Source organism: Euleptes europaea, chromosome 8 (genome assembly GCF_029931775.1).
Source record: "Euleptes europaea isolate rEulEur1 chromosome 8, rEulEur1.hap1, whole genome shotgun sequence".
NCBI lineage: Eukaryota > Metazoa > Chordata > Lepidosauria > Squamata > Sphaerodactylidae > Euleptes > Euleptes europaea.
Window position 1 is genome coordinate 13,911,087 of NC_079319.1, and position 12,149 is coordinate 13,923,235.

The 12,149-nt window shown below is 43.2% G+C and overlaps 1 protein-coding gene across 1 annotated transcript in view; it reads right to left on the reverse strand.

Annotated features, from left to right (window-relative positions):
* FER1L6 (fer-1 like family member 6) overlaps positions 1 to 12,149 on the reverse strand; it is a 114,918-nt gene that overhangs the window by 26,915 nt on the left and 75,854 nt on the right. The window contains exons 24-29 of the mRNA XM_056854664.1: positions 9,903 to 10,013; positions 7,128 to 7,289; positions 6,197 to 6,380; positions 5,681 to 5,686; positions 4,489 to 4,691; positions 2,147 to 2,269 (exon numbers count right to left, since the gene is read on the reverse strand). Coding sequence (XP_056710642.1) covers positions 2,147 to 2,269; positions 4,489 to 4,691; positions 5,681 to 5,686; positions 6,197 to 6,380; positions 7,128 to 7,289; positions 9,903 to 10,013 — 789 coding nt within the window. The remainder of the gene's footprint in view (positions 1 to 2,146; positions 2,270 to 4,488; positions 4,692 to 5,680; positions 5,687 to 6,196; positions 6,381 to 7,127; positions 7,290 to 9,902; positions 10,014 to 12,149) is intronic.

The following is a 12,149-nucleotide window of genomic DNA, read 5'->3' on the forward strand; positions in this document are numbered from 1 at the left end:
GGGTGTGGAGGGGGGAGGTAGTTGTGAATTTCCTGCATTGTGCAGGGGGTTGGACTTGATGGCCCTGGTGGTCCCTTCCAACTCTATGATTCTAATACCAGCCACCTGGCTACCCTTGTAAATAGGGTTGCCAGATCCCTCTTCACCACTGGTGGGAGGTTTGTGGGGTGCAGCCTGAAGAGGGCGGGGTTTGGGGAGGGGAGGGACTTCAATGCCATAGAGTCCAATTGCCAAAGCAGCCATTTTCTCCAGGTGAACTGATCTCTATCTATCGGCTGGAGATCAGTTAGGAGATCTCCAGCTAGTACCTGGAGGTTGGCAACCCTATTTGTAAAGCCACTGGAAACCAAAGCATTTTCAAAGCAGAATGGTCTGAATCCTAAAATGCCATAGGCATGAGCAGAAGGAAGGGGGACGTCTTCTGAGTCAGCTTGGTAAGATGTGGGCTGAGCATTTGCCCTCCTTTTTTTGCAGATAGTTTAAACCCTGATCCTGGCCAGAGGCATGAGCCTTTTTCCAAGAGTTGAGGGGCTTTGCAGCTTGTGGTCCTGTGTGAGTCATGATGGCATTTCCCACATCAGCCTGGAACTGCTCATGGCTCATCGCTTGCTTTAAGTTTGACTGTTGGGTCTGTTGGGTTGTCAGTTTTATTTAACTTTTTATTCTTTTTTTAAAAGATATTTAAGTAACATTTTCAGGAAAAAAAAACACAAATTACATATACACACATTTACACAGTTTGTACTCCTTCGGGGAATCTGTCTCTTCAATTCAAATATCCTATACATTATTCTAATAGTCTATGTTTAAAAATAAAATAAAAAAATTCCTTCTATCCTATATCGTGAGTTTTATAAACTAATCTTTATCTCTAACAATCTATCTTTTCTGTTTAACATATTTGAAATAGCATTCCCATTTTTTTTGGAAGTCTTCAGTCATCTTCTCTTTTATCAAACTGGTCAGTCTGGCCATCACTGCAAATTCATCCATTTTTTGATGCCATTTTTCCAAGTCTGGGATATCATCCTGTTTCCAGGATGCTGCCAGTACTAATCTGGCCGCCGTTGTCAAATAGCCAAATAATTGTCCATGATTTCTATCCAAGTTATCAGGTTCAGTTCCTAATAGCATAGTTTCTGGGTTCAGAGGGAATTTGATTCCTAAAACTTTCTGCATTTCTTGATGAATTTGTATCCAAAATTTCTTAACTTTTTTACATGTCCACCACAAATGAAAATATGTTCCATCTTTTTATTCTTTGATTGCATTTTAGTTTGTAAGCCACTTTGAGTCACCAGTACAGGAGAAAAACAGAATACAACAAAACAGAACAGAACACACTACAATACAATACAATACAGAACTTGTCTTTGTGCAGGGGTTGAGAAGATTCTACAATATTTATCAATTTCTCCACTTGGGCTGCAGCTTGCCAAACTGTTCTCAAAAGTCCCTCGATCCCTAGGACCAACTTTTTGCTTGGTATGGTATGTTGGCTGGGAGCTAGTGTGGTGTAGTGGTTAACAGCGGTGGTTTGGAGCGGTGGACTCTGATCTGGAGAACCAGGTGTGATTCCCCACTCCTCCACATGAGCGGCGGAGGCTAATCTGGTGAACAGGATTTGTTTCCCCACTCCTGCACATGAAGCCTGCTGGGTGACCTTGGGCTAGTCACAGCTCTCGCATAGTTCTCTCAGCCCCACCTACCTTACAGGAGTCTGTTGTGGGGAGGGGAGGGGAAGGTGATTGTAAGCTGGTTTGATTCTCCCTTAAGTGGTAGAGAAGGTCAGCATATAAAAACCAACTCTTCTTCTTCTTTTATTGATTGATTGATTAATTGATTGATAAAGCAACCTTTCTCCTGACATCTCGGGATCCATGTTGAGTTGCTGGTAAGCACAGAAAATATCCCTTCCTCAAAGCCAGCAGCATGTGTGGGTGTTAGTACGAAGCCCTATGATGGCAGCTTGCTTCTCTCAGAATTACAAAATTACAGAATTTCACATTCCCATTTATAAAGAAATGATGTGTGAAAAGTTTTGTGAAAAGCTTTGTTCTCCAACTTGTCTTAGAAAAGGTGAAAAATTACATTTCATTCAGAAAGAAGCTGCTCTTTTTATAGAGTAAAGCTTCAGGTTTCTTACCTTTTGGACTTTTTGCACAGAAGCATAATACTTTGACCACCAGTCAATAACGTTTTCAGCAGATTCATCGGCGATTGTTCTCTTTTTTCTTTTGGTGGAACGCCGAGACGATTTTCTCAAGTCCTGGGAAGGAAAAGGCTATGGGTGAAAATTCTTACACTCCTGCCCCGTGTCATTCTGTCTTCTTTGCGCACAGCACACTCTATGGAATCCTACTGTGCTCACAAAGGAGAATAAATCTATCGCATTATCAGCCACATGTAGAAACCAGGATTCAGCTGTGCACAGGTATGAATCCTTTGTAGAACAGAAGAGTGGATCTGCACTATTTCTAACTTTAGAAGGCTGCTAATCTGGTGGCAAGATCCACCTGCATCTCAGTATGGGTGCAATTACATATCCACATCAAAATGCCATGCGAAGACAAAGACATGCTTAATGCTTTGTGCATATTGGTCAAACCCTTAGAAATTAAAAACACCAGTGCAGAATTTTGTTGGTTGCACTCATGGGTTGTATCCTACTAACCATGAATGGCATGGGTTGTATCCTTCTAACCATGAATGGTATCCTACTAACCATGAATGGCATGAGTTGTATCCTACTAACCATGAATGGTATCCTACTAACCATGAATGGTATGGGTTGAATCCTACTAACCATGAATGGCTAATGATGAATGGCTCCAAGGCTTAAAACATGGTCTTCTCTTTCCCATCACCTTCACTTGAATTCCTTTTACACGGGGTGCCAAGGATTCAGCCTGGGGCCTTCTACATGGATTTCTACCATTGAGAAGGGCTGCCAACAACCATTATGGCCCCCAGACAAAGATTTGTTCTGGGCCTCTTTACACCATCCACACCTTGTCATGGTTGCCACCTACAGTGTGGTTCACATCTCTCATATTTAGATTGACCTTTGGTCACTTTTGCAAACATAGATGTGTGTTTACTCTCTATCAGGAAACTACATCTCTAGTATGGTATTATACTGACATTAATAATTGCCATAACCCAAGAAACACAATTCCTTTCTAACCGTTTAGAACAAAAATAACCATTGCATAATCGTAACAATGATCTTAGGAGCTTAATACCACAAGCATTCATCTTACTAGGAGCACATTTTCCCCAGCATCTTATCGCAGCTAGTTCACACTGACTCACAGAGCTGGGTGTGAGAGCTGCCTTCCTGTGGACTCAGTCTAATTTATACTTTTTAATTGCCTTTTTTTGCCGTCAAGTCACAGCTGACTTATGGCAACCCCTCATGGGGTTTTCAGGGCAACGGATATTCAAAGGTGGTTTGCCATTGCCTGCCTCTGGATTGCGACCCCAGACTTTCCTGGTGATCTCCCATCCAAATACTAACCAGGGCCGACTCTGCTTAGCTTCTGATACCTAACGAGATCGGGCTAGCCTAGGCTAAATTTATTGTTAACACTGAGACAAAGACAATTGCTTCTGATCTTTTTTTCTTTTCTTTTTTTGGACAACAGATCTTTAAGCTGAAAGTAAAACAGTATTACTCTAGTCCAGAGTTTCCCAAATTTTTTAAATCATGGAGCACTTTTCAGGAGAGAAATTCGTCATAGAGCACTAATTTTCACCTAGCACCTGTATACTAAACCGAATGGCAGTAGTATTTTTCTTTCCAATCTCTTCAAGGAGCACTAGGAGATGTTTCACAGAGCACCAAGTACTCCTTGGAGCACAGTTTGGGAACCTTGGCTCTAGTCAACCAAAAACAAATAACTAGATTATTATATATGCGTAGGTTATACACAAGCTGGAGACAGAGTTGCAACATCAACCCTTTATTGAACTAACAGTGGAGAGAGAACTCCACTAACTGCAAAACACCCCAACTTATATACAATCCCCAACCACCTGGAGCCACACGCCCAAGTCCGTGGTTGGATGGCCAAAGTCCACCGTCCAATAGGAAAAACAGATGACGGAGCTTGGAGCAGGGCCTCAAGCTCAACATGGCTTAGCACAGCTGAGTTCAACAGTTCAATAGTTCAGCATAGACCTTGCACCAACTAAATACATTACATAGATCATCCTGTCTACACTTACTTGGGTTTTAATAATATGCTAATATTGTTCTCCCTGCATTCTTTTCCTTAACCAACAGGAATGACTGTAAACTATACAACTAAATAACTGCATACAGATTCCAGACATCACTGACTTCAGTTCTCCCACCTTTGGGAGGGAGAGCTATGCTGGACACAGCCTTTAAGGAGGAATATGAATGATTACATTGGAAGCATTGAGCAGTGGAAAATGCAAAGATCACACAGATGAGTATCCCGGCAAGTGCAAGATACCTACTTTCTGCTTCCCATCCTTAGGAGGTTCAGTGGTAGAAGGAGACGCAGGTTTTGGAGAAGGTGCTGGCAGAGATGGCGGTGTTGGAGCAGGAGGTGCTACCGGTTCAGGTTCAGGTACAGCTAACACAGGGGCACAATGTTCCACATCAATGTAGATATGATCTGTTGGAACCTGTGCAGCCTGAACGGGTTGAAGTGCTTCTGCTAGAACATAAAACCAAGAACACAGACAATTAGGTCAAACAGAAAATATGTTCAGTATGCTTGCCTGGAGTGGATATTGACAGTTTTAGGGCATATCTACGGGACTGCTTTAACAGCCATTCCCTTTCCCAATGGGAAAGGGAACTATAGTTCAAGCGGAGGATTTCTAACAGAACAGAGCAGTACGCTCTTCAGACTACATTTCCCATAATTCTTTGTGGGAAGGCCATGACAGTTAACATGGTGCAGATCTATATACATTGCTGTCATAGATATGCCCAGAAAGAGCTGCCTTATTCTGAAACTATTTTGGCAATAATTAAAAGCAGGAAACGGAGAGGATACGAAAGCAATTTGCTTTTCCAGAAAGCAATTTGCTCTTCCAGATGGCTATTCTTCTACATCTTGTCAGGAGATGACTATCTCCAGTGGGGAAACAGACATATGCAAGCTATAAGGAAGCCAAAATGGTGCAGGTTACTCTAATCCAGTACCAACTCTCTCCAAGGTCTGAGGCATAAGTCTTTCCCAGTGTTGTCACCTTCCATCTGGAGATGCCAGGACTGAACACAGGGCCTTCTACATGCAAAATTATGTGCTTTACCACTTAGTTGTGTCACTTCATACCATGGGCAGCTGCCTATTGAAAGTCAGCCACTGGTCCACTTAGACCACCACTATCTACAACAACTAACAGCCTATCACCAGAGTCTCAAGAAGAGAGAGCTCTTTCAACCCTCCTTAACTTTGTTCAAGTGGAGAAAACAAAGATCCATCTTGGGACTTCATTCATGTAAGCCAAGTGTTCTAGTGCACTGAAAGATCGAACACCAAAGAAGATGAGTAGAAGGTGTCTACAATGGAAGTATGGCGGATGTCTCCATAAGCAACCACTTCAGTCATAGTGCTACAAGAAGTCCTGCTATTCTGACCACATAACATGGCCTGCCAATGTGAGCCAGTGTGCTATAGTGGTTAGAGTGTCAGGCTAGGACCTGGGAGACCCAGGTTCGAATCCCCATTCTACCATGGAAGCTTGCTGGGTGACCTTGGGCCAGTCACACACTCTCAGCCAGAAGAGAATGGTGTATGCCACTTTGGGTCCTTGTTGAAACGAAAGGTGGGATATAAATGAAGTAAAAAAAAAATTGCCAGGATGGCCATTAGACCTGCGGACTAGGGTTGCCCACCTTCAGGTGGTGGCTGGAGATCTCCTGGCATTACAACTGATCTCCAGCCAATACACATCAGTTCACTTGGAGAAAATGGATGCTTTGGCAATTGGACTCTATGGCATTGAGGTCCCTCCCCTCTCCAAACCCCGCCATCCTCAGCCCCAAAAATCTCCAGGTATTTCCCAACCCAGAGCTGGCAACCCTACCTGCATCCCATCCGCAATAGGGCAACCCCTGACAACCCATCCAGTCATTTCCTGTATGAGCTGAATCCTTGCATAGAACAAGGGCTCTTGGCTGCAAGTTCCTTTGGAAGCCAGGACTTCTTACCTGTTCCAATGCCTACAAGGTTAACATCCTTTGCTGATGGAGCAGGCAGCTCCTTAGACTTATACAGAAACTGTTTCAGGCAATTGATGGTGTGCGTTCCAACCAGTGTGCTGCGGCCAAAGGCCCTCCAGTCCACGACGCAGATGCTGAGCGGTGGGTGCAGCAATTCGTTTTCCGGTAGTTCCTAGTAGCAGAGACAACACAGGACTCCCAATAAGCTCCCTTTCCCATGATCCTTTGTGGGGAGGCCATGACCATTCCCATAGCACAGACTCAACATACGTTGACGACACAGATGTGCCCATAAAGAGCTGCCTTAATCTGAAACTATTTTGGCAGTAATTAAACATTTGTATCAGTTAGAGGGTCAGACCAGGAACTGGGAAACTCGAGTTCAAATCCCAACTCTGTCCTGGAAGCTTGCTTGGTGACCTTGGGCCAGTCACTCCCTCTCAGCCTAACCTACCTCACAGGGTTGTTGTTGTGAGGATAAAAGGGAGGAGTGGCGAACCATGTTGCAAACTGCTTGGGGTCCACTTTGGGGAGAAAAAAACAAGGTATAGATTTCTAAATAAATACAATTAATGGGATATTTTAAACTTCCCTGGAAATTCTTAGAGATGTTTTGCCTCAGCAGGATCCTCCAAATTCACAATTTTTTCTCTATACAAAATTTGCTGAAAATCAGGAGATGTGCAAAACCCCTTTGGGGAACTATCGCCAATCCCAATGAACTTCCTTCCAAATTTCTGCACCCAAGACTTTAAAAACATTATCCTTATATCTTACTCTTCTGTGAGACACCCCATCCAAGGGACTGATCCAGCCTATAATTTTATTCCCTGCAAAATACCATCCTCTACTCTAATTTGCGTTGGGGGGCATAAAAAGAAGAGAAAGAGAGAAACATGGTAGAGTTCAGTGCACATACCACTTCAAACCAGTCTGCCTGGACATTGAAATTTGGGTTGTTTTTGTAGCTCTGAATGACGCACGATTTCACTCCTTTGCCTGCGCATTCAATGAGAACTTGCGGGCGATCCACAGAAAGAAGCTGCACCTTCTTCAGCTCACGAAGACCCCAGAACAGAACCTGTGGTGGGAATTATAATGGTAGTGATACTTCACACCTATAAGTGTTCTAAAGGTTTTACATTTCAGGGCCGATTCACACGTTACCAAGTCCACATGTCCCTTACATTTGTGCAGACATAGAATCATAGAGTTGGAAGGGACCACCAGGGTCATCAAGTCCAACCCCCTGCACAATGCAGGAAATTCACAACTACCTCCCCCCCACACACCCCCAGTGACCCCTACTCCATGCCCAGAAGATGGCCAAGATGCCCTCCCTCTCATCATCTGCCTAAGGTCATAGAATCAGCATTGCTGACAGCCATCTACCCTCTGCTTTTAAATCACCAGGGAAGGAGAGCTTTCCACCTCCTGAAGAAGTCTCTTCCACTGAGGAACCGCTCTAACTGTTAGAAAATTCTTCCTAATGTAGATGGGAACTCTTCTGATTTAATTTTAACCCGTTGGTTAAAACTCGGCACCATCCTCTATATGACAACCCTTCAAGTACTTGAAGATGGTTACCATATCCCTTCTCGGTCTTCTCCTTTTCAGGCTAAATATACCCAGCATACACATTCCGCAGAGAACCAATTGTGATCAGGATCACAGGCTGCAAGGAAGAAGAGCTTAAGTTTCTACCCGTGTAGTGGTTAAGAGTGGTGGAATCTAATCTGGGGGGCTGGGTTTGATTCCCCACTCCTACACATGAAGCCAGCTGGGTGACCTCGGGCCAGTCGCAGTTCTCTCAGAACTCTCTCAGCCCCACCTACCTCACAAGGTGTCTGTTGTGGGGTGAGGAGGGCAAGGAGATTGTAAGCTGGTTTGATTCTCCTTCAACGGTAGAGAAAGTTGGCATGTAAAAACCAACTCTTCTTCTTCTAATAACTCTGATACTAAATTCACAGTTTCTTTTATATCCTTCAAATGTCAAAGCCATTACCTATGCTTCAAGAACAAGTATGGTATAAGGGTGAGAATGTCAGACTAGGAAGTGAGAAATCTGGATTCAAGTCTCCCTTTTTATGATTCCCCTCAAGAGAGATACCAATTAGCTCACATTCCCAACACAGACGATACATTTTCTTCAGCGTAACTGGCAATGGCAAATGACACCTGTAGAGGATTTTCTTTTTTAAAAAATCACAAACTGAAAGCAATAGAGACTAATGAGCTGTTTTCATAGATTTATGCCCAGCAAGATTTCAGCCCTGCTGGATGGGAATCTGATTTAGCAATGAAAAATGACCAGTGTCAGCACAGCGGGATTTGATCTGATGTGTTTACAAGCAATTATTCTCAACTGTTGTGACTCCCTGAAATATATCATAGCACATGAGACCTGATAGGGATGGAATTGGGCCAGAGAGACTTGGGTTCAAATCCAGACAACCACAAAGCTCACCGGAGATGGGGGGATTTTGGGGCAAGTCTCAGCTAGGGATGCCAGGTTGGAAAATACCTGGAGATTTTGGGGGTTGAGCCTGAGAAGGGTGGGGTTTGGGGAGGGGAGGAACTTCAGTGGGGTATAACTCCATAGAGTCCACCTTCCAAAGTGGCCATTTTCTCCAGGTGAACTGACCTCTGTCGCCTGGAGATCAGCTGTAATGCTGTGAAATCTGGAGGTTGGCAAGCCTAGTCTCAGCCCAGCCTACCTTGCAAGGCTGTTCTGAGGATAGAATGGAACAACCCTTGTGAATGTGTGTATTGTGCACAATGTATTGAAGGACAGGGATACAAGCAGGATACGTCAAGTGATTTGTTGGGATGCTTTGTGCACCGAAGTACACTTGTGCTTCACATCTCTACACAAAAGCTGCTCTTAATGGGGCACAAACGCTGGCACATTATTTATTTATTTTATTTATTTAGATTTTTACCCTGCCCTCAATCCCCGACCGATGCCAGGCTCAGGGTGGCTAACAACAGGTACTAAAACAGTAAAATACAATAAAACCATAGAATAAATCCATAAAACACATAAAAACAATCCCAACAGAATCCTCAATTGTTACAGACAGATGACGCTCATCCTTAGATCATAATAGCCACTGTGGGGTTCAGCAGAAGGGTCAGGGTCCCCCATATACTACTTGGTAACAACTGAGATAGAAAGGTATGTGGGGGAGATAGGGTTGCCAGGTTCCTCTTCGCCACTGGCGGGAGGTTTTTGGGGCGGAGCCTGAGGAGGGCAGGGTTTGGGGAAGGGAGGGACTTCAATGCCATAGAGTCCAATGGCCAAAGCGGCCATTTTCTCCAGGGGAACTGATCTCTATCGGCTGAAGATCAGTTGTAATAGCAGGAAATTTCCAGCTGGTACCTGGAGATTGTAGGAACACAAAACCAGCACACACAATTCAATGCAATACAACTATATTAAAGTGCAAAATATCAAGTGAAATACTTAACTAAGGACGCTACTATTTACAATATATACAAGTACACAAAAGTGCAAGGAGCAACATCAATTCTATAAGTTCTATTGATCACGGTAAGTATTTCTAATATTGTTCATATATTGATAGTATTGCATATATGTAGCAATGCTACAGGTAAGTGGTACAGTCCACGTAGAGACAGCCGACTATAGGCCTGCCGTAATATCTTTGTTGTTTTATCTTTGTTTACTCACCTCAACTCGGTATTTACTTAGAATAGGTCTGATGCTGGCTGGGACAGGGTAGACCTGACTGACATCTGGAGGATCCACCGGTGGGAGGTTTTCGGGACCCGAGTCAGAAATCTGTAAAAGGAAATTGTTTACAGATCCATTATGAGGCTGAAGATTATATAACAAGGTGGCTACAGAATGATGATAAAATGCCTTCAGATTACATAAAGACCACCTGCCAGAGTGATAATGTAATCACCACTCACAAACGAAAGGGCACGGAAAATGCTTTGGAGTTATAAAGTTAAATTATTGCTTGCCGGAAAGGTTAAGGAATTGAACGGCATTCTTGAGGGACAGATAAAGTTTTTATTTTTGTTTCCAGCAAATGGATACCGCCTGGTTCTTTACTGAGTTATGTAAGCCTAATGGGAGCTTTTCTAAGCATTCAGAAAAAGAAAGACTATCTTTCATATCTTTCTGGAGCACAGAACAGAATTGTCTAAAAATACCCCAGTGCTGTAGTAATATGAAGAGCATTGATAACAAAATATTTAAGTGGCAGTTAAGTCTTATTATACACAGGACAGCCATCAAGAAAAATCTCAATGCAGTTACAAGTTAAAGAGAGCAAAAACTTCGACTGTTGCCAAATCATAAAGTTAATGCTAAAGTTAATTAGAAAAGACTGGATCTTTTTTTAAAATAACATATAATCATGCTTCTTTTATTATTTGCAATGAAATTGTACCATCATAATTGGAGGATGTGTACACAAAAGTGGGAATCCCAAAGGATTATTTAGATTTGCCCAAAGGTTCGGGCACATCCAGCGAACTTTCCGACTCCTTTTATTTCAACAGCAGTTGTGACATATCATAAATTGCTTTCAAAATTCCATTTTGAGAGCTAGTGTGGTTACTGGATAGAGTGGTGGACTAGGACCCTAAGCCACTAGAGTTCAAATCCCCACTTCTATCATGGAAGCTCGCTGGGTGACCTTGGGCCTGCCACAGGATCTCAGCCTGGCCTACTTCACAGGGCTGTTGTGAGAAAATGGAGGAGGGGAGAACAATGTGCTAAAAGCTGCTTTGAGTCTGAACTGGGGGAGAAATGTGGGAAATAAATAAATAAATACATAAATAATAAATGCATCATCAAAAAAGTTAGACTGCTGTCTGACACAGAAAACCTCTGTTCAAGAAATACAAGCCCAGAAAACACCAACTGGGTATATGGAGCACTAGCTGTAATCCTGCTTTGGCACTTTCATCTAACTCTTACTGACTACCCTTCATCAAGCATCAGCTGATATCTGCACAAACATAATAGAGGAGAGGAGGGAGGAAGCCTGACCTGGGAAGGTTCAGTAATTTGTCTTCCTAATTCAGCTAGTTCTCAATGGAATGATGAAATTATGGTGTAGTAGTTAAGAGCAGCAGACTCTAATCTGGAGAACCAGGTTCAATTCTGCACTCTTCCACATGAAGCCTGCTGGGTGACCTTGGGACAGTCACAGTTCTCTCAGAACTCTCTCAGCCCCTGCAGAGGCAGGCAATGGCAAACCACCTCCAAACATCTCTTGCCTTGAAAACCCCACCGGGGTTGCCATAAATCAGCTGTGACTTGATAGTACTTTCCACCACCACCACCACCAATTAATACATAAGAGAAGTGTTCGTGTTGTTTTTTTCTTTAAAGAGCTACATGAGCATGGATGGAAATGCACTCCTTTTGTTAATGAAAACTGAGATCTGCTGATTGGGAAGAACACTGACAGAAACAACAGGATGGAGCTTTTTACAGTTGTGGACTTCCTCATGAGTAAGAACATAAGAACATAAGAAAAGCCATGCTAGATCAGATCAAAGTCCATCAAGTCCAGCAGTCTCTTCACACAGTGGCCAACCAGGTGCCTCTAGGAAGCCCACAAAAAAGATAACTGCAGCATTGTCCTGCCTGTGTTCCACAGCACCTAAGATAATAGGCATGCTCCTCTGATCCTGGAGAGAATAGGTATGCATCATGACTAGTATCCATTTTGACTAGTAGCCATGAATACCCCTTTCCTCCATAAACATGTCCACTCCCCTCTTAAAGCCTTCCAAGTTGGCAGCCATCACCACATCCTGGGGCAGGGAGCTCCACAATTTAACTATGCATTGTGTGAAAAAATACTTCCTTTTATCTGTTTTGAATCTCTCACCCTCCAGCTTTAGCAGATGACCCCATGTTCTAGTATTATGGGAGAGGGAGAAAAACCTATCC